Raw genomic sequence first — 22,148 nt, 5'->3', positions numbered from 1 at the left:
CTATTTGCATGCACTGCTTTCAATGCATATTCATTGGGGAAATCCAGAAAACCCGACTGGATTCCGGCCCTCGAGGAGGGACTTTGACACCCCTCTAACCAAATAAATTAGTCAGTTAACATTAGACCTGCTATTTATGAGATTTGACTTAACCAATTAGCCAGTACTATCGGGTTAAAGTTTTAAACTTTCCTTGGCACACCTCTGATTCTTCCTATATCTAACTGGTTAATTTTTGGCTGCATATCATCTAAAAGTTAACCAGTTAGCAACCCGGAAATTAGAAGCTAACAATTTATCTGATTAACTTCCACAGTCAACTGGATTAATTCTTTTGAATATCCACCCCTCATATTTTAAATGGGAAGCTGTAATATTGCACATTCACTATAAGAAGATCAGTTTTCTGTCAAGCTAAGAATTGACAGCTCATTAATAGACAGCATTTGAGCATTTTGGATAGAGTATATTCAAAGTGATCATCAATTGAAAGATTCTCCAAAATAAAGTCAGTATAAGGGTGATGGATTATAATTAGAAGGTTCATGGCCAGTGAACCAAGAAAGCACAGAAAGTAAAACCAGAAAACTGAAATGGTAGGGAAATTGTACACAGACTCCTTTCATATTATAATGTAAGCTTTCAAAAATAGCTCTAATGATATTGGATGGGGGGTCAGCCAAAACTGCTTAAGCGAAAATTATTAAAAGGAATTTGAATGAATCTGACCAATATTCATACTCCAGAAATGTATGCTTCTGACAGGGGTCTGGCACAATTAAGTTCTTAAAGAAGCTTTTCCTGTAATTATTCTCCCTGAAACCAGCTGTTGTTTTAGTCCTTTGCCCTCCATAGAAAGGATAACCCATAGGATCAAGTTATTACAATATTTTAAGACTTCACATGCAGGTGGTGAGGTGCCAGGAACATATCAACAGAAGCCAGAACTAGATTTAAAGTGAGCACTTTAATGTTTAAGATATATCATGATTGGGTGCCTTCCTATTTAATTAGTAGTCTCTTCTTTTAAGAAATCATCTTTTAATTGCAGGAAATGTCTACATTATCCCTCAGTTAAAGAAGTGAAATATAAGAAAATGGTTACTTCTGCTTTCCAATATCAATCAGTTGCTATATGGAATAGCATTCCACTGGAAGTGAGACAGATTACGAACTATCTCAAATTTAGAAAGATAGTTAAAGCAATATTTTTTGAAGAATATCTAAACTGATTTGAATTTGGGAAGTATAAGATAGAAATATATAAATGGTTTTCATGATTTTTTACATAATTCCTGAATGTCTCTTGTTATTCAGATATATAAATTTGTAAGCCGCATAGAGCTGAGAGGTTTAATGGCAGAAAATAAGTACATTATCTATTATACCTTAAATATTCCACTCACAGACCTCAGCGGTGCTACACACAGATAAAAAACACCAACCTCTTCATTGGTCTATTTTTTTATATTTTAAATATTCTTTTAAAGTGCTTATTAGTGCTTTCTATTCAATCAGTATCTTTTATCTTTTAAATAGATACTCATCTTTACAAACGTGGCTATATTTCGCCTCTATGTTACCCGCGTTGTAATTCTCTATCAGAATATAAGTACTGCATTGTATTGTATACCAAGTGAAACATAGCTGTGTTACCTCATCCATATCCAAAACTACACACTACATCAGTGGTTCTCAAATGGTGTGCCATGGCACACTGGTGCACTGCAAGAGGTGGCTAGGTGCGCCATGAACTGTTTTGGGTAAGTATTTTAGTATTTGGTTGTTAAATTTAGCCAGCTAATGCTTTAAATTTCTCAGATAGCTGACTAAGTTGCACGAAATAGCCAGTCAGACGCTAGCCACTAAGGCCTGGATTCTGTAAATGGTGCCGTTATCGGCAGCTATTTTAAGAATGTCCACTGATTGCATGTCAGTCACGTAATGGCGCCATTTACAGAATCACAGCTACATGAAGGGTAGGTGCTGGAAATGTAGGCCAGGGTTATACACATCTACATTTCCAGCATCTACCTTTCAAGAGAATCATGACTGAGGCGCCTTGGGGAAGGTGCAAGAGAGGTGTGGCGAGGCACAGGAATGCATGAGAGAAAGAGTGGTGAAGCGTAATGAGGCTAAGAAGCACATGCGAGAGAGGCAGAGAGGCAAGACGAGTGAGGGGAGCGTACAGGGGTAAGGGGAGGGAGCACATGAAAGGAGACAGGCAAACTGATGAACGGAAGCATGGGATAGCATTGCCAATTGGATCTAGGTCGCCCTCTCTGCCATGTGACAGGGTCAGAGAGGGGACAGCGCATTGCACAGCAGTCACACCTGGGAGAAAGTAGTTGGACCTGCTTTGCCTTGTCTTTCTGGGTCGGGGTGCCTCGCTGGGGCAGTCACTCTCAGGTGTACCCTTTCCCTGTTTCCTAACTTTGCATTTCTACCAGTCGCTGCTTTCTTCTTAGTCTTCCCTGATGGGACACACCTGTGTTTTTATTTTTCTTTCCTGTGATTGTTTCACTGTGAATGATTGAACTCAGCTTTTCTTTTATTAATTTTTATGACGTCTAGCACCTCAGTTTTCTACATCATACCTATGTGAATTAAGATTTTCTTCACTAACATTAAATGTAAAAAGAGCAAGACTTCAATGCACTGAAAATGAAATAAGGATATGTTGGTTTTATATATGCCCCAACTTTGAAAAAGTTGCCAAAAAACATCAAGCTCATGCTTCACACAGCCATGCTTAATTTAATAAAACAAGGTTATTAATAGATTTCTTAGCTTGTTACTTTTATTCACAGTTTACTTAATATTTTAAAATTTTGTGCACAAGTGCACCGGAAAAAAAGTTCATATGTTTTACAGTGTGCCGCAAACCAAAAGAGTTTGAGAACCACTGGTCAGAAGCTCATTCTAAGCTCATAATACCGCGCGTTAAACCGCCTGCCGCGCTAGCCTTCATTGATGAGGCATTAGTTTTTTGGCTTGCCATGGGGGTTAGCGTGTGATGAAATGTCCAACGCGCTAACCCCCATAGCAAGCCTTGATTAAAAGGAGCCCTAAATATCTACAGTTGCTTTTATGACATTTGAAAACATTTTGAGCTCCTTTTACAAAGGTGCGCTAGCGTTTTTAGTGCACATACTGGATTAGCATGCGCTGTAGCGCGCGCTAGCCGAAAAACTACCGCCTGCTCAAGAGGAAGCGGTAGCGGATAGTGTGCGCGCTATTCCGCGCGGTAAGGCCCGAACGCACCTTCGTGAAAGGAGCCCTTTGTATTCCTAAGTATTTGTCATTATAGGAATTCAGTTAATCTTCTTTAGATAATATTTACTTCTGAAAGATATGCTATATTTTGCAAAAATTAGAAGGGATAAGTAACTTGTTCCAAAATTATTCTTTAGTGGAATGGCATGGGCCACTGGAACCATAGTTAGATCAATATTTGCCCAACATAGCATTGACAATTAGAGAGCTTGGGGCAGGACCAAAGAAAGAACTTAAAAAACCCTGGTGAGAGCTTAAAAACTGAAGATAGTTCAAAAGTTTTCAGGGCTATTTTTTATTCCAGGTTGTCTTTTAAGAAGCAAATCGATGTCTAAACTATGAAATGTTTTTGTTAGATTGAGACAACTTCGAGCTATACAATTTTCTCTGACTGCACAAAGCTTTAGAATTATTGCTGAATCCATTCTACTCCTATAACTGAATTATTGTATTATAATATTACTAGTCTTTAAGCCCATTACATTAACAGGTGCTAGAGTAGATATGTCTGTCTTTCTTTCTGTCTCTCTCTCTCCTTGGCCATTGTCTGTCTGTCTTTCTGTCTCTCTCTCTCTCCTCGGCTGTCCACCATCACCCCTTGCCTGCTCCCCCTATCCAGCAGTAGCGCTTTCTTTCTGTCTCTCTCTCTCTCCAAAGCTGCTATCTGTCTTTGTTTCTTTGTTTCTTTCTGTCTCTCTTTCTCTCCTTGGCCCCTGTGTGTGTGTGTGTGTGTGTCTGTATGTCTTTCTTTCTGTCTGTCTGTCTTTCTCCTTGGCCGCTCTCTGTCTGTCATTTTTTCTTTCTTTCTTTCTCTCTCTCTCTCTCTGCTTGGCTGCTGTCTGTCTGTCTTTCTTTTTGTCTCTTTCTCTCCTTGGCCTTTTTCTGTCTGTCTGTCTTTCTTTCTGTGTGTGTCTCTCTCTCTCTCTCTCTCTCCTTGGCCGCTTTCTGACTGTCTTTATTTTTGTCTCTCTCCTTGGCCGCTATCTGTCTGTCATTCATTATTTTTTCTGTCTCTCTCCCTCCTGCTGTCTATCTTTCTTTCTATCTATCTCTCTCCCTCCTGGTGTCTGTCTGTCTTTCTTTCTGTCTGTCTCTCTCCCTGCCCCCTGACTTTCTTTCTGTCTGTCTCTCTCCATGGCCCCTTTTGTCTGTCTGTCTTTATTTATGTCTGTCTCTCTCCCTGGCCCTATGCCTGTCTGTCTTTCTGTCTGTCTGTCTCTCTCCCTGGCTCCCTTTGTTTGTCTGTCTTTCTTTCTGTCTGTCTCTCTCCATGGCCCCCTTTGTCTGTCTTTCTTTCTATCTGTCTCTCTCCCTGGCCCCCTTTGTCTGTCATAAGAACATAAGCAATGCCTCCGCTGGGTCAGACTTGAGGTCCATCGCGCCCAGCAGTCTGCTCACGCGGTGGCCCAAGCAGGTCCAGGACCTGTGCAGTAATCCTCTATCTATACCCCTCTATCCCCTTTTCCAGTAGGAAATTGTCTAATCCTTTCTTAAACCCCAGTACCGTACTCTGTCTTTCTTTCTCTGTCTCTCTCTCTGGCCCCGTCTGTCTGCTGTCTGTCTTCCACCCCTCCCCCTCCACTTCCTTGTGCAGCAGCAGCATTTTCCTGCTCCTTCACTTCCCTGTATTTACATCCTGTAATTCTTATCAGCATGGGAGGACACATTCATTCGACTAAACACCTCTTCAGACAGCCAGACGCCTTGCAGCACCCGCACCCTCTCGCTGCCACCTATCATCGCCGCCACACCGCAGGAGACAAACCACCATGTTAAGCGCCGTACGCACTGCAATCCCCCGCATGCACCACAAATCGAACATGGCCACGGAGGCACAAATCACGGAGGCAGGGATCACACTGTTGTAAGTGCGCATGCGCGCTTAGGGTTTTATTATAGAGGATGATTCAAATTTTAAAAAAGACTTCAGTTGTTGCAGAATACCACTGTAAGATTAATTTTTAGAAAAAAGTAAGTTTGATAATGTTTCTCCGCTCTTGGCTGATCTTTACTGGTTGGCTATAAACAAATGTAGTCAGTATAAATTAGCTTGTTTAGTTTTTAAATCTCTCTGTTATCAAATTGGCTATGGCCTGGCTGCCTTGGGTAGACCCACTCTTGCTATTGCAGGGTCTTGCAGGGTCAGACCTGGCTAGTACCTGAATGGGGGGGGGCCACTGGGGATTACCAGATGCTGTAGGCTGCAAGGCAGCAGTGACATAATGGAGCCACACAGGAGAAGGCAATGGCAAACCACTCCTGTCCTCTGCCTTGAAACATCACAGGGAAGATTCCTCACTATACATGCAGCCATGGGTCAGAAGTCGACTCAAATGCATACACACACATTGCCAAATTACTTGCTATTCCTGCTTATAGATATAACTCACTTTTTGCAAACTTTAGAAATAGGGAAAGGGATGGGACACCTAACACTTCCAACATTAACCACACGTACAGTTACATTAAGATATAACTATTTGCTAACCAGTTTATAATGTTGTATTAGCTCATTTATTTTTATATAAACAACTGTGAATTTCCATGAGGTATTGGCAGTATATAAATAAAGATTTGATTGTATTGTACTGTATTGTATTAGGCATCGTAAGGTGCCTCTATAGGTGGTATAACGATGGCCTTTTCTTTAGGTGCCCCTAGGTGCCTTTTTTGTTTGTTTGTTTTAATTGGTTTTTAATTGGCACAGTGCGCTGATTAAACCAATTAAACCCAATTAAGTTAGGTATTTTTTAGAATTGGGCCCTAAGTGCTAATATTTAGCAGCCATCTCATGCTGAATATTAGCATTTAACTGGCTAAGGGCTATTTAACTGGCCAGGAGCTATTAAATAAGTCTGAATATTAGCTGGTTTGCAGTTATTGTACATCCCTCAGATGTTGATGCTTTTTTGGCTGTAATGTGCTACGAATCCCATTTGGAATATGGGTGGAATACAAAACATGCATAGAATAGAACTAGACCACAGATTAATTTACGGTATTTGTCTTCTTTAACCAAAAAAGTGTTCTGCCGCCCCTGCTCAAATGGATCAGATAGATAGCTCAATATGTTTGTAGCATGCTGCCATATAAAAAACCTGAATGTAACGCCCCCTCAGGAGCATACCTAAATTCAGAGGATAACTTGACAGGGGTCCCCAGGGCCAGCTCCATCAGTCCCCTATATATGTGCAGCCTTGGTCTTGGTCACAGAGTCCGTGGCCACTGGCTAAGCTCTTTGGGAAGGGTACCTAGTGCCACAAATGTATAAAAAAGAGTTCAGGTTCTTGAGCTGGCTGAAGTTTGAATCCCAGTAGGCCATTGGGTTTAAGGTACCATCATCACCATTCCTATAGTAGTCTAAAAAAAAATACACTTGTACTCTAGGAATGTTTTTAAATCTGAACTATTACTGTCAACTTCAGCAATAAACAACTTGGTTAATAAGTTTTACATTAGAGGTGTTTGCTCCAGATAATGCTCTAAGGTAATAAATAGGCTCGAAAATCTTGGTAAGGAACTATTACAAGAGTTCAATCAGTCCATCTCTCTTCCAGCCCATCCCATTTGGCTACTGAGCTTAAGGTTGTGGCCTGCCTGAACTCTTTCTCCAGGCAGGGTCCTGCTGAGTGTTTCTCCAGCCGCTGGACTCAGATTCAGGACTGCACTTCCCTGTCCACCTTTTTTCCCAGGAGACACAATTTCCCTCACTCACCTCCTGCTCACAACAGGTAATCTTTTCCTGTTCCGCTCGTGGGGGTCTTTATTCCCCCACCCCACCCCCATGCTTTTTCTTTCTCCACCCCTGTTACTGCAGCAGAGGTAAACTCAAATTCTTCACAGCAGCCGCACAGGATACCCCTTTCGCTCAATGGGTCTTGGCAGGAAATATCTACAATCAAAGACTTTGTGCTCCAAAGGATCATATCACCAATTAAAAATAAAAACTAGGATCAAGCAGATTTTCTAGGTAATTATGGGTAACAATTAGTTTTGTCTGATGGTATGGAGAATAAAGAAGACAACACTTGTAGAGGCAGAGGTCAGGAAGACATATATGCAAACACACAGGAAGCAAAGTGTAAGTGGGAATTAAGAATTTGGGATCAGAAGGGCAAAGTGATTGATGGGATGCTGACAATGGAAGAAGTGCTGAAAAAATTGCCAGAGAAAAAAATATTAAGCTGAAATAAGTGAGCAAAGCCAGAGGGAATGGCAGACCGATTTCTCTGGTTCTGCTACTGCATGCAGTATAGGATTTAAAAATATATATATATATAAATATGATTTCCCATGTGGTTATCATATAGAAAGTACCGCAAATAAAGCACTTTACCTGCAGGGTATCAAAGCCTTTCTCCAGATAGGAACCACATTTCTCTTTTTCTCCAGTTGAGGCATAGAACTTGCTCCACCAATCTATGAATTCTTCTTCCTGCAGGAAAAGGGTATATAGACTGAATAACTTCAAACATGGTTGTACACAAAAATATCACTGTTTAATAAGGCATCTAAAAATTATATATATAGAACAATGGGCTCCTTTTACTATGGTGCAATAGCGTTTTTAGTAGCATTGTTGTGCACGCTAAACCCGCGCTACGCGGCTAGAACTAATGCCAGCTCAATACTGGCATTAATGTCTAGCGTGTGCGCTAAAACCGCTATCGCAGCTTTGTAAAAGGAGCCCTATTATAATGAAATCTGGGTTACTTTTCATCAGTATCCTTGGTTACTTTTCCTCGTCTGGTCCTGGGCTTATTATTCCACTGTTATTCAGTATGACGAGAATGAGAATGGATTCAACCCAGGCTTCTGCAAGTCCTCTGGGGAGTTCTAATACTGAAATTTTCTGATCTAAAATCTATTGTAAGGACCATGGATTGAGATTTGCAGATCATAATATTTAGACAGAATTATGTCTACCATTGTTGACAGAATGTATTTTTAACAACAGAAGAAAACACATTTAAATATTGAAAAGTCCAAAATTTCCATATTTGAACAGCTTGGCCTTATGAGCAACCAGGAAGAGGCTACTGCAATTAAAAGATACAACATACCTTCTATAAATATTGCCATCTTTACAAAGCTACTTCAAAAGATATGAAAAAGATGCTTTAGGGACAAACAGGTACAGGGGAAAACTCTCAAAGCTTGCATCCATACAATACACACAGGGAACCATAAATCCATGTTCTCTGTGCAGGGCCCAGCGCTCTGGAATGCTTTACCGTTGACATTGCGCCAATTGAATATTTTTTTGCAGTTCAGAAAGAGGGTGAAAACTGTGCTGTTTGAGCGCTTTTTAAGTGCCAGCCAAGAAAAAATTGCGCATGGTTGGGCAGACTGGATGGACCATTCAGGTCTTTATCTGCCGTCATCTAGTATGTTACTATGTTAAAAATAGTGAGAACAGGACCCTCAATGTGAGGTAATAAGTTCAAAAGAGAAGATTCAAAAGAACCCATTCTGTTGCTTAAACAAACCACAGGCAAAAAACCCCCCACAGATTTTTAGCTGCACACCGTCATTGGGTGTCCTGATTGTGTGTTCATACAGTGCAATAACCCTTATATATATGAATCAACATAATCAAATGATGAAATTTAAATCAAGTGACAGAGTTTTACCCCAACTTGTAAACCAAATGGAAAATAAGCTAACGGTGTTAACATTCATTAAAGTTCGAAGAAAAAAAAACAAACGCTGGTAATTCTATTTAGCTGGGAAATCTGCTGAGCTGAAAATTCACATCCAATCGAGAAATGCTGTCACTCTAATGCAGATAGAAATGCCTGTTATTAGGAGACTATGAAATCAATATACTTTGCTAGTCCAACCAAGCTTGGTTTCAAGGCTCAAAGCCCCTTCATCAGGGACTGCCTTACTTCAGCCCTGAACAGGCTGGAGAATGCCAAGTTGAACGCCGCTGGACCGTTTAGGCTACTTTGATGTAATGTGAAATCTCTATATTCTTGTCACCCAACTTCTGTTTTACAGCAATTGTTTGATGATTTTTAATACTGTTCTGATGGTTCAGTGTTTTGGTAAGTTATATCACTTTCTTACCTTTATAAAATGTATTAAAAAGACTGAACAAAAGAAAACTATGAAGTTCAGCTTGTGTGATTGACAATTTTTTCCTCTTAGAAAGAGAAGGACTGTCGGCGATTGCCTTGTCCTCCTTTAGCACTCCCTTTATTCCATGGTCATCCAACTGTCTCACCGCTTCCTTCGCGGGTCGTTTCCCTTTAATATATCGAAAGAACGGCTTGAAGTTTTTTACCTCCTTGGCTATTTTTTCCTCATAGTCTCTTTTGGCCCCTTTCACTGCCTTATGGCACCTGCGTTGATGTTGTTTGTGCTTGTTCCAGTTTTCGTCCGTTTTTAATCTTTTCCATTCCTTAAACAAGGATTTTTTTTGTCTCTGATCGCTTCCTTAACCTCTACAGTGAGCCACACCAGTTTTCTATTCTTTTTCCTCTTTGATCCCTTGTTGATACGTGGTATATATAGATTTTGTGCCTCGGTGACTGTATCCTTAAAAAGAGACCAAGCTTGCTCAAGCGTCTTTACAGTGTTTATCTTCTTTTTAATCTTCTTCCCCACCATGCGTCTCATCCATTCATAATTCCCTTTTCGGTAGTTTAGCACTGTGGCCATCATTCTGGACCGATGTTTCGCCCCTGTTTCTAGCGGATCATATTGTGATCACTGTTTCCCAGCGTCCCTTCTACTTCTACATCCTGTGCCGGTCTTCACAGCCCATTTAGAATTAAGTCTAGGATTGCATTTCCTCTCGTGTTTTCATTGACAAGTTGTTCCAGGAAGCAATCGTCTGCAGTTTCCAGGAACTTGGTCTCTCTAGCACATCCGGAGGTACCTAGGTTCCATTCTAACCCCAGATAGTTGAAGTCGCCCATGATAACTGCGTTGCCTCCCTTGTAGTTGCGTTTAATCTCATCCGTCATTTCTCCATCAATTTCTTCGGACTGCCCTGGGAGTCAGTAATAGATGCCTATCCTCGTTTCTGGTCCATTTGTTCCCGGAATTTTGACCCATAGAGACTCTAACTTATCCGTTTGTTGTGGCATGTTCTCTCCAGTAGATTCAATTCCCTCTTTGATGTATATGGCAATGCCTCCTCCTTTTTGAGTCCCTCTGTTTCTGCGGTATAGTTTGTATCCCAGTAGCACTGTGTCCCAGACATTTTCATCAGTCCACCATGTTTCCGTGATGCCGATGATGTCAACACTATCCTTTTGTGCCACAGCTTCTAATTCACCCATCTTATTTCTAAGGCTCCTTGCGTTTATGTACATACACTTTGAGTTTGCAGCCTGTTCCCTTCTTGCGTGTCCTTCCCTCTTGTGTCCCTTTTGGTCTGTCTTGTCTGTGATCTGGTGAGTCTTCCCCTTCATCTTCCTGCACAGTATCCTCCGGGTATACCGGTTCCTGAACTATCAACTCTTTCTTTCGGTCGACTGTCAGCTTTCCCCTTCTTCCTAGTTTAAAAACTTCTCAACTTCTCTCTTGATGTTGCTTGCTAGTAGCCTTAAGTCATCTTGGGGGTGGGTTAGGGACTTATGCAGAGGAGGTCCCATGCTCATAAGCCCCTGTAATCACTGCATTGATACTTAAACATGTGCACTCCCCTATACACCCCCAAAACCCTTTTTTACTGGCATATAAGTGGCTCCTGCAGCCATAAGAGCTATTGAGGTGGTAGATAAGTGGGTCTAGGGGATTCTGGAGGTGGTTTGGGGAGATCACCGTGACCTATAAGGGAGCTGTAGTGAGAAGAAGACAAGACACCCTTTTTGTGAAGTTCCAACATTGCCCGGTAAGGTACCCCACTATTTAGGTGCCATGTCTGGGTGTTCAGTCCATAACTTTGTAGACCCCTCCCACGTCCAACAGGGCTTGTTCTAGGATGAAAAATTGGATGAAAATGTGGTATAAAGATGGACGATTTAGCGATTTGGATGATCAGATAATTAGATGATTTTCAAAAGAAAAAAAAATTTTGGACATATTTTTTGAAAATGTGTCCTAGGCTGTTTTTTACTTTGGACGACTTGCGAATTAGATGAAAATGGACTTAGATGTCCCTTTCGATTATGCCCCTCCATGTCATACAGTTTATTCAGCAAATAGTGATTTACCTGAGGCCTTAGTCACCCATGCAGCAAGATTTGGGATTGAAAATTGAGATCACCATCTATTGTGACACTCAGTATCTCAGTGAGGATATCAAGAGAGTCTGTATAGCACGGAAGAGGAATGGGGCTGAGCGGTCCATACCTCCTCCCTCTGCTATTAAGAGAACTTTAGATTTGTTTGGGTTCAGTTTCAATCTGTTATCATTCAGCCAGTTCATGAGTAGTGTTATCTTATCATTAATGCGGTGGATGTCATTATTATTGAAGGGATCAAAGGGTTAGAGCATTTGAATGTCATAAGTGTAGACACGTGCCATCAAATCAAGAACACGTATAAGGGCTAGGAGGGAAGCCAGAATATATTGAAGAGAAAACACCAGAATGGATTTTGAGCCAATCAGGGCCTTAGGCCCCTCCCACTGCATCCCAAGATGCATTGGGAGAGGGAAGGCCATCATTCTGAGCACATGGCCCTATAGGCAGGAGGTAGTGGGCTTCCTTCCTACTGATCTGTCATTCAAAGGTACGGGGATATCAGGGGGTCCAGAAATATTGGGGAATGTTAGGGGATATTGTGGGGGGGGGTCTGGGGCTGTTGGAGAGTTTAGGAATGTTGGGGGATGTGGGGGGGATTGTGGGGGGTTCAGGGATGTCAGGGACAAGTTGGGGGGAGAGGTATAAGGCTCAGCGGCTCTTTTCTTTAGTTAGTTTGGTTAACTGAGCTGGTTTTGGGGATTCCTGCTGGCTTAGCTGATGGGGATTCCCCTTGCCAGGATCAGCTGAACTGGCAGGGAGATTCCTCTCTCCCTCCCTTCGTCCGAGGTACCGATCCCCTCTAGTATAGGATGCCCAATCTCAGCAGCCGCATATGGGCATACTATACAAAATTATGTCTGTCCTAACAGATAGACACCTAATCCTGCCTAACCATCCCGATTCTCCATATCACAGATGAAATGGAAACTACTAACTACATGAAATAGTACAGTACAGAAGAGGAACATTATCTCTAGGACTTCAGAATAAAAGAAGCAGAGAAAGGCATTCTTCTTTTCTCCAAACATGCCTCTGGTCTGTCTTTCATGACTCTTGAAAAGACAGACCAGAGGCATGTTTGGAGAACGAGGAGAACTGGAATATATTAAATCTTTCCATGCTAAGTATGTTTAGGTGAGCAAAAAAAAAAAAAAAACAAACTGTGGGAAAACACAATGTTCTTGACTTTCCTCCACAACTTTATACATAAATCATATTCCATCAGACCCTTGAGGAAGGTGTGTTAGCTGAAACACGGCCTGTGTCGTGTCCGTTTTACCTCTCTATGTGGACCATGTGGACAAGGTTTATTTTGTTAGAAAACATATTTGAAGAAATAAAAGGAAAGTCAAGAACATTGTGTTTTCCACAGTTTGTTTTTCATTGAATTGCTCCTTTTCCTGTGGAACATTGGGTCTTCTTGCTTTGCTTTTTACTAGGTGAGCAAACAACCTGGAAATCATGAAAACTGAAATACTGTAAATTTCAAACAGGTTTAGTTATTAATACTGTATATGGATATTAATAAAAATGATATGGCATAATTTGCGAGTAACCTCTGCATTAAAATAAATCCCATTCAAGCGAGCGAGACAGAAGCAAATACATACATGGATTCTGGATTGAGAAGATGACATGTTAGTTATGGCTGAGCTGGCCATGCCGTTTGCAAACTACAAATTAAAATTATTGGGTTAATAATGGTGTTAGAGATATACACGCTGAAACATGCAACAACAATGGCAAGTAATTTTCTAAAAACGATGAACTACGGAACAGCCCAAGGTCTACAGCAGTATTTCTCAAGTCGATCCTAGAGCACCCTCTGCCAGTTAGGTTTTCAGGATATATTCACAACGAAAGTGCATGAAAGAAATTTACATACCGCGGAGGCAGTCTTTGCATATCAATTTCATGCATATTTATTATGAATATCCTGAAAACCTGACTGGCAAGGGGGTACACCAGGATCAACTTGGGAAACATTGGTCTACAGTACAGAGTTTAAACACTGAAATTAAAAAGAAGGTCATTGGATTGCATTTTGCTAAAGAATTTAACAGCTGCTGAACACTGAAAATAGCCAAATAAGTTTGTACACACAAACCTCATACATATCATTGCTTATGAAACACAGTTGGAAGCATTATGGAAGTCACCTGAATGTCTTTTATCTTTAAAATGCTCCCACTGTAGCACTCATCATAACTTTAATTTATGTAAAACAAAAGCTTACAATCATGCAACACTATTACTGGTTCAATTACATTGTTTGCATGTTCAATACAGATGCTTCAAGATTCTTTGTTTGACGTTTAAGGCTTTACATGAAAGTATGCCATCATATTTGGCCTCTGTAATAATTCCATTCACTCCTACCCATACATTACAATCCTTGGATTCAAACAGGCTTGTTCTTACATCTCTAAAAGCTGAGCAACATGGGCCTGATTCTCTATATGATGCCCTGGTCTCAGCAGCCGTCTAAGTGACTTTTGAGAATCGCATACAGACGTACTATACAAAATCATATCTGTCCTAAAGGACAGACACCTAACCCTGCCTAACCATCCCAATTCTCTAACTGGCGTCCATGTCACAGATACCATTTAGAGAATCGCGTTGCCGCTAAGCTGATCACAGCAAGGGAATCTCCCTGCCGTGATCAGCTGAGCAAAGGGAACACTCGAACCCCACCACAAGTCAGCTGACAGGAGGGATGCTCGCTCCTTCCTGCCGGAACCCCTGAAACAATCCCTGGCAGAAGGGATGCCTGCCTCTAGTTACTATATATAGGTTTCAAGTTTCAATTTATTTAATATACCGCAAATACAACCACAGTTAGTCTAAGCCAGCAATCTCAAACTCACGGCCCATGGACCGCATGTGGCCCACCAGGTACTATTCTGAGGCCTTTTATCTATACGTGATTGTCCTCTCCATTTCACAATCGCGTACAGATGCAGGAAAGCGCTTGCATGAGGTTAAAGCCACCGCCAGACACTTTGGCCCTGATTCTGTATAGGACGCCCAGGAGAGGTGTCCTATACAGAATCGGTTCTACACTAAACCCCGATTCTGTAACCAGCGTCCATGGTACAGACGCCGGTTAGATAATCGGGTTAAATTAGACGCGGCCGCTATACTTATGGCAGCAAGGGATCTCCCTGCTGTAATAAGTATAGCGGCCGCGGTCGCGGCCGCCTGTCCCATCGCCGACAGGAGGATGCCCAGTCCTCCTGCCGGAACCCCCCTGGATCCCCCCTCCCCCCAAACTGGTAATCGCGGGCAGGAGGATACCCAATCCTCCTGCCGGAAAGCCCGATGACCCCCACCCCCAAAACTAACCTCCCTCCCCCAACTAACCTTTACATGTTGGTCAGCTGAACGGGTCTTGCTGCCGTCCAGCCGACGGGCCCGCCTCATGGAAATGAGACAGGCCCGCCCCTTCCCGGCTCATCCCCACTAAATCTAAGGCCTGATTGGCCCAGGCTCTAGAAGCCTGGACCAATCAGGCCTTTGGCATAGCGGGTCCGCCCATCCCCACTAATCCTAAGACCTGATTGGCCCAGGCAGCAAGACCCATCCATCCGACCAACATGTAAAGGTTAGTTGGGGGAGGGAGGTTAGTTTTGGGGGTGGGGGGGTCGTCGGGCTTTCCGGCAGGAGGATTGGGCATCCTCCTGCCCGCGATTACCAGTTTGGGGGGGAGGGGGGTTCCGGCAGGAGGACTGGGCATCCTCCTGCCCACGATTACCAGTTTGGGGGGAAAGGGGGTTCCAGGGGGGTTCCGGCAGGAGGACTGGGCATCCTCCTGCCCGCGGTTACCAGTTTGGGGGGGAGGGGGCTTCCAGGGGGGTTCCGGCAGGAGGACTGGGCATCCTCCTGCCCGCGATTACCAGTTTGGGGGGGAGGGGGGTTCCAGGGGGGTTCCGGCAGGAAGACTGGGCATCCTCCTGTCGGCGATGGGACAGGCGGCCGCGACCGCTATACTTATTGCAGCAGGGAGATCCCTTGCTGCCATAAGTATAGCGGCCGCGTCTACTTACAATGTAGACCAGCATTTTGCTGGCCTACATTTTAAGCTTCTCTTCCTCTACTAGGGAGACGCGTAGGGCCGCCTAGGTTCGCCTAAGGCCCTTAGGCGAGCTTAGGCGTCTTGCGGGTCTCCCTAGACTCCCGGAGGCGCCTTCAATATAGGCAGCCTGCCTGGGGAGCATTTTTTTAAAAAACGTGCATCCCGATTGGCTGATTAGACAGCTGTAGGACGCCTACAGCTGCCTAAAATCGGGACGTACTTTGGAGAATCAGGCCCTTAAGGCACAAGTTTTCCACATTGTCATACCATATAGGCCAGTGGTCTCAAACTCAAACCCTTTGCAGGGCCACATTTGGGATTTGTAGGTACTTGGAGGGCCTCAGAAAAAATAGTTAATGTCTTATTAAAGAAATAACAATTTTGTATGCTCAGGTAAAACTCTTTATAGTTTATAAATCTTTCCTTTTGGCTAAGTCTTAATAATAATATTGTAATTTATAGCTAAAGAGACATATGATCAAGAAACTGTTTGATTTTACTTTTGTGATTATGATAAACATACCGAGGGCTTCAAAATAGTGCCTGGCGGGCTGAGAGTTTGAGACTACTGATATAGGCACACTATTACTCCTGTTACTACATATAGGCACAGTGTTATATACTGTACAGTAACTACCTCCAGTATATTTAAAGGAACCAGCCTGAACCAGACAGATCCTGTTTCAAGGCCAGCTGAGGCATCTGTTTGCCCTAACACTGCCTCTGTACTCGGATACTCATTGAAGAACAACCTATTCTGAATAATACCAAAGGAATGAGCTGTAGCCACCATGCCATAAATCATGCGCCTAAAGAAATGTTTACCTTTATGATCCTTATGACATTTCTTGGAAGGAATGGAGTTAATCATAAAATAAATGTTCAATGCATCAAGTTAAAAAGGTTAATCAAATATGTATAAATGGCCATACATGTTATTTCTGGTTACTGGTTGCACAATTATAAAATAAAATGAATTTCATTTTATCATAATGCTTTCCTTAAGAAACAAGAACAGGCTGAAAGAGAAGATGGTAGCAACAGGCAATGCTAAATTTTATTTCCATCATATGTCATAGAATTAAAGAGTGTCTTTTACTACAGATTGGCGCATGTTATCTGCAGCAGGGCCCATAGGAATAAAATGGACCCTGTGGCAGATAATATGCATCAGTCTTTAGTAAAAGACCCCTAAAGTCAGTTATAAATTGGAAAAGGAGCTGGACATTTGACAGATTAAGAATGAGTTCATAACATGTTGGGTTTTTTTCCACGAATACATGTGATCTACATATTGCCAAAGGTACATAAATCACTCACCTCACCATCACAGACCTACTGTGTTCGCAATAGGTTTGCTATTAGAACCTTTATCAACTTTTGTGGATTTGTTCTTGTGACCATTGGTTCTCCTCGTTCCATCATACATACAAGAATCAACACGCATCATTAATATTCTTGAAGAAACTGAAGTATCAGAGAATATTATGCTGGCCACATTAGATATTAAATCTCTTTACACTAATAGCCTGAAGACAGAGGCTTTAGATATCATAAGAGAATAGTGAAAGAATTTATAGTGGAATTTGCCACTTTGGATTTGAGAGAAATGTATTTTAATTTGAAAGGACAGGTTTTTTTAAAACAAATAAAAAGCACGATGATTCCCTCCATAGCTAATTTGTATGAGGCTAATTTTGAAGAGAAGTTTTTGAAACAAAATCCACACAAAGATATAATTAAGCTATGGCACAGATATATAAATAGTGTCCTCTTGATTTGGGATGGGAAGAAAGATGAGCTGTTGATATTTTATAACTGGCTTAACATGAAAGACAAACATCTGAAATTTGAACTTAAATAAGAATATTTCCTTTCTGGATATAACTGTAAGGCATACCAATGATACTTGTGTCACAAATTTATACCAAAAACCTACAGATACAAATAAAATGTTACATTTTGATAGCTGCTACAGTATGTCCCTGAAAAGAAATTTGCCTTACAGCTAATTTTTGAGAGTGAAATCTGTTCTAAACAAGAAGACAAAGATTGTGTATGATGGATACCCAGAAAAACATATTAAAGATGATTTGAAAGAGCATGTCAGCAAGATAGGCAATCACTTTTAATTTCAAAACTTGAGACCGAATCCAAATAAGACCTGCCTATAAACAATCCAAAAGCAAAGAAGGAAATGGCTACAAAATATGAAATGTAGATCACTATGAAAGTGGTCTGATGTTTTTGGCCACACCCCTCACATCGAGACAACGGGCTCAATACTCAGTACTGTTTTAGCCATCCGGGAATGGATCCCGGTCAGCTAAATAGCACATAGCCAGCCATCCGGCGATATTCAGTGGGAGACAGGTGGCTATCTCCCACTGAATATCTGGCTTAGTGGATTGGCCAGTGACTACTTATGTCACTTGATATGGCTGAGCACCGCCTATATTCAGTGGTTCGTCAGCTAAGTTTGACAATCAGATAGAGCTGCCCAAAAGGGTGGCATAACTTTGGCTGTTATTTATTCAATTTTCTATACTGTTCTCTCAGGTGAGCTCAGAATGGTTTACATGAGTTTTTTTCAGGTACTTAAGCATTTTTCTCTGTCTGTCCTGGTGGGCTCACAATCTATCTAATGTACCTGGGACAATAGGGAGATTACGTGACTTGCCTGGGGTCACAAGGAACAGGGTGAGTTTGAACCCACAATCTCAGGGTGCTGAAGCTTTAGCTTTAACCACTGTGCCACACTCTCCCTTTAAGACTTAGGTAGCTAGCTGTTGAATGCTGGCCTAGTCGGATAAGTCTTGCCCAACCAAAAATAGACTGGAAATTCAATGCTGGTCGCCAGATACAGCACAGGCATTGAATTTCCAATATCACCAAGGACTATGAGAGATCACTGGAGATCCCCTACAGTGTGAATTAGAAAATGGCGCGGTAACAGAATACATCACTGTTCCCATTCCCATGGATAACCGTGGTAAACCATCCCCATGTCATTCTTTAAGGAGAGAGGGAAGAATCAGAGAATGAATGGGAACAACCACTGCCCCTCAAGTCTTGCTTTGAAGAATGCTGGTGTAGAAGGACTGAGGTTGAGATAGACACTAAGGAATGACAGTCTCTGGTATCCAGAGCAGATATTGTGATGTCATAGTGCCTCAATCCACCAGTGCCTGAGTCAACCTCATCAGTGATGTAGTAATAGTAGTAGTAGTAGTGATGTCACAATGGGTTCATCATTCTATAGTTGGTTCACATAAGAATCAGAGTATGAATGGGCACAGCCACTGACCCTCAAGTCTTGCATTAAAGAATGTCGGTATAGAAGTACTGAGGCTGAGATAGACACTAAAGAATGACACGGGATTGTTTCCTGTGGTTATCCGCGGGGACGGGAACAGTGATGAATTCTGTCACTGTGCCATTCTCTAGATTCTGAATATCAGGGGGAGTGACATGAGGGACTCTTTCTGGGATAATCTGCTGCACTTCAGCAACTTTTGGGAAGTTATGGCTGATAAATCACCCCACAGGACAAGATAAGTGACTTTTTCATTTGAAGAATATGCTGCTGCAGTATTCCTGGAGTTGCTAGTTATTTTGTTGTTGACCTTTGCTTTTTTGGACTATTTACTGGAAACCTAGAGTGAAGGCAGGAAATTATTGCTAAGTTTAGTGGAATGTTTATGCCTCACTTCTTTTTTCTTCATAGCAGAACTATTTGAAGGTTGCCTTTGTTTGTAGCCCCAGGTTAGGGCCTTTGAGTTCTATTTAACAGTAAGGCACCTTCATAGTGATCTGCATTTCATATTCTGGAGCCATTTCCTCTTTGGTTTTAGGTTGTTATAGGCAGGTTTTGTTTTGGGTTTGGTGATTTAAACCTGCTTCCTCTGTTGTATTTTAAAACCTAAAGTGAACCACAATAGGGTAGAAAAAGATCTGAGTATCATTGTACACAATACAATGAAACCTTCAGCCCAATGTACAGCGTCAGCCAAAAAAGCAAACAAGATGCTAGGAATTATTTAAGAAGGGATGGTTAATAAGACTAAGAATGCTATAATGTCCCTGTATCGCTCCATGGTGCAACCTCACCTGGAGTATTGCATTCAATTCTGGTCTCCTTATCTCAAGAAAGATATAGCGGCACTAGAAAAGGTTCAAAGAAGAGCAACCTAGATGATAAAGGGGATGGAACTCCTCTCGTATGAGGAAAGACTAAAAAGGTTAGGGCTCTTCAGCTTGAAAAAGAGACGGCTGAGAGGAGATATGATTGAAGTCTACAAAATCCTGAGTGGAGTAGAACGGGTACAAATGGATCGATTTTTCACTCCTTCAAAAATTACAAAGACTAGGGGACACTCGATGAAGATACAGGGAAATACTCTTAAAACCAATAGGAGGAAATATTTTCTCACTCAGAGAATAGTTAAGTTCTGGAACGCATTGCCAGAGGTTGTGGTAAGAGCAGATAGCGCAGCTAGTTTTAAGAAAGGTTTGGACAATTTCCTGGAGGAAAATTCCATAGTCTATTATTGAGACAGACATGAGGGAAGCCACTTTTGCTGCTACTTTTGGGGGTTTTGCCAGGTACTTTTGACTTGGATTGGCCTCCATGAAGACTTGGGTTCTGCATCCCCAATACTGTATGTCATTTCTGTCTGTCCAAGTTAGATTGTAAGCTCCTCCGAGCAGGGACCATCTATAGATGTCAAAATTTACAGCACTGCGTATATCTTTCAGCGCTATATAAGTGATAAGTAGTAGTAGATGTTTATTCACACCTTCAAAGAAGTCCAGCAAATTGTTGAGGCAAGGCTCTGTCTCATTAAATCAGGGGTGTCAAAGTCCCTCCTCGAGGGCCGGAATCCAGTCGGGTTTTCTGGATTTCCCCAATGAATATGCATTGAAAGCAGTGCATGCAAATAGATCTCATGCAGATTCATTGGGGAAATCCTGAAAACCCGACTGGATTCTGGCCCTCGAGGACCGACTTTGACACCTGTGCATTAAATCATGTTTGTCTACATGTTCCACAATTTTATTTTTTTTATACAATTGTTTCCACTATTTTGCCCATCACTGAGGCCAGGCTTACCAGTCTGTAATTCCTCAGATCTATCCTGGAACCTTTTTAAATAATCGGCATTACATTGACCACCCTCCAATCTTTAGGTACTACAGACGATTTTAGAGATAGGTTACAAATCACTATCAGATCAGCAATTTCATGTTTGAGTTCTTTTAGTACCCTGGGATATATACCATCCGGTCCAGGTGATTTATCACTCTTTAACTTGTTGATTTGACTTACTACATCTTCCAGATTCTCTGAGATTTCTCTCAATTCCTCCTCATAAGAACATAAGAATTGCCGCTGCTGAGTCAGACCAGTGGTCCATCGTGCCCAGCAATCCGCTCACACGGCGGCCCTTAGATCAAAGACCAGTGTCCTAAGTGAAACTAGCCTTATCTGCGTATGTTCTGGTTCAATAGGAACTTGTTTAACTTTGTCTTGAATCCCTGGAGGGTGTTTTCCCTTATAACAGACTATGGAAGAGCGTTCCAGTTTTCTACCACTCTCTGGGTGAAGAAGAACTTCCTTACGTTTGTACAGAATCTATCCCCTTTTAACTTTTGAGAGTGCCCTCTCGTTCTCTCTACCTTGGAGAGAGTGAACAACCTGTCTTTATCTACTAAGTCTATTCCCTTCATTACCTTGAATGTTTCGATCATGTCCCTCTCAGTCTCCTCTTTTCTTTTTTTTTTAACTTATTATTTATTGAAATTTTCAATATATTACAAGAAACTAACATTCTTGCTAAGGAAATACAGCCGGAATAAATGTTAAAACATCACATTTATAAACAGATATGAAAATAAAATTCTCGCTTCCTTAGACTACAAAAAATAAAGGGGAGTAACAGCAGTTATTATTAAGAAGTTAAACACAAAGGAAAAAGAACTAATCAATGAAAGGCTATAACATACTCTGCATTATATTAAATTTCCGCTAAACAACAGCAATTTTCTTTAGCTCCAGAAATGATTTTAGCTGCTCCGGCTGAAAAAAAATATATTTAACCTGGGAAAATGTTACTACGCATTTACAAGGGTACGTCAGTAAAAAGGACGCCCCAAGTGCTTTGGTCTCCTGTCTCAAAGACAAAAATTGTTTCCTTTTTTCCTGGGTAACCTTAGTTACATCCAGGAATACCCATATCTTTTTACCATAAAACAGTTCTTTTGATAAACGGAAATAGAGTTTCATAAAGGAATCCAAGTCCTGTTGGAAAATAAATGAAATCAGCCAATATCCCATTTATGGGAAAAATAGCAGAAAGAGTAGTGTTTAATCAACTATCCGATTTTGTAGAGTCTACTAACGTTTTACATCCCAATCAAACAGGTTTCAGAAAAAATCATAACACAGAATATTCATTAATAGGGTTAACAACCAACATTAATTATCACTTGGATCATCACAACTCTGTCATACTTTTCTCACTCGATCTCTCTGCAGCATTTGACACCATTGATCATTCACTACTCCTAAACAGATTAAAAACTATAGGGGT

The 22,148-nt window shown here is 41.5% G+C and overlaps 1 protein-coding gene across 7 annotated transcripts in view; it reads right to left on the bottom strand.

Annotated features, from left to right (window-relative positions):
• DYSF (dysferlin) overlaps positions 1–22,148 on the bottom strand; it is a 539,803-nt gene that overhangs the window by 96,165 nt on the left and 421,490 nt on the right. For all 7 annotated transcript variants that reach the window (XR_004540213.1, XM_033953409.1, XM_033953435.1 and 4 more), the window contains one exon: positions 7,613–7,711. Coding sequence is in view for 6 of the 7 variants with exons in the window: in XM_033953409.1 (XP_033809300.1) it covers positions 7,613–7,711 (99 nt within the window). In the remaining variant the exon portion in view is untranslated. The remainder of the gene's footprint in view (positions 1–7,612; positions 7,712–22,148) is intronic.

The sequence above is a fragment of the Geotrypetes seraphini genome, chromosome 1 (assembly GCF_902459505.1).
Source record: "Geotrypetes seraphini chromosome 1, aGeoSer1.1, whole genome shotgun sequence".
NCBI classification, from domain to species: Eukaryota; Metazoa; Chordata; class Amphibia; order Gymnophiona; family Dermophiidae; genus Geotrypetes; species Geotrypetes seraphini.
The sequence above is the reverse complement of the archived record's forward strand: the minus strand, read 5'-3'. Positions and strand labels throughout refer to the sequence as shown.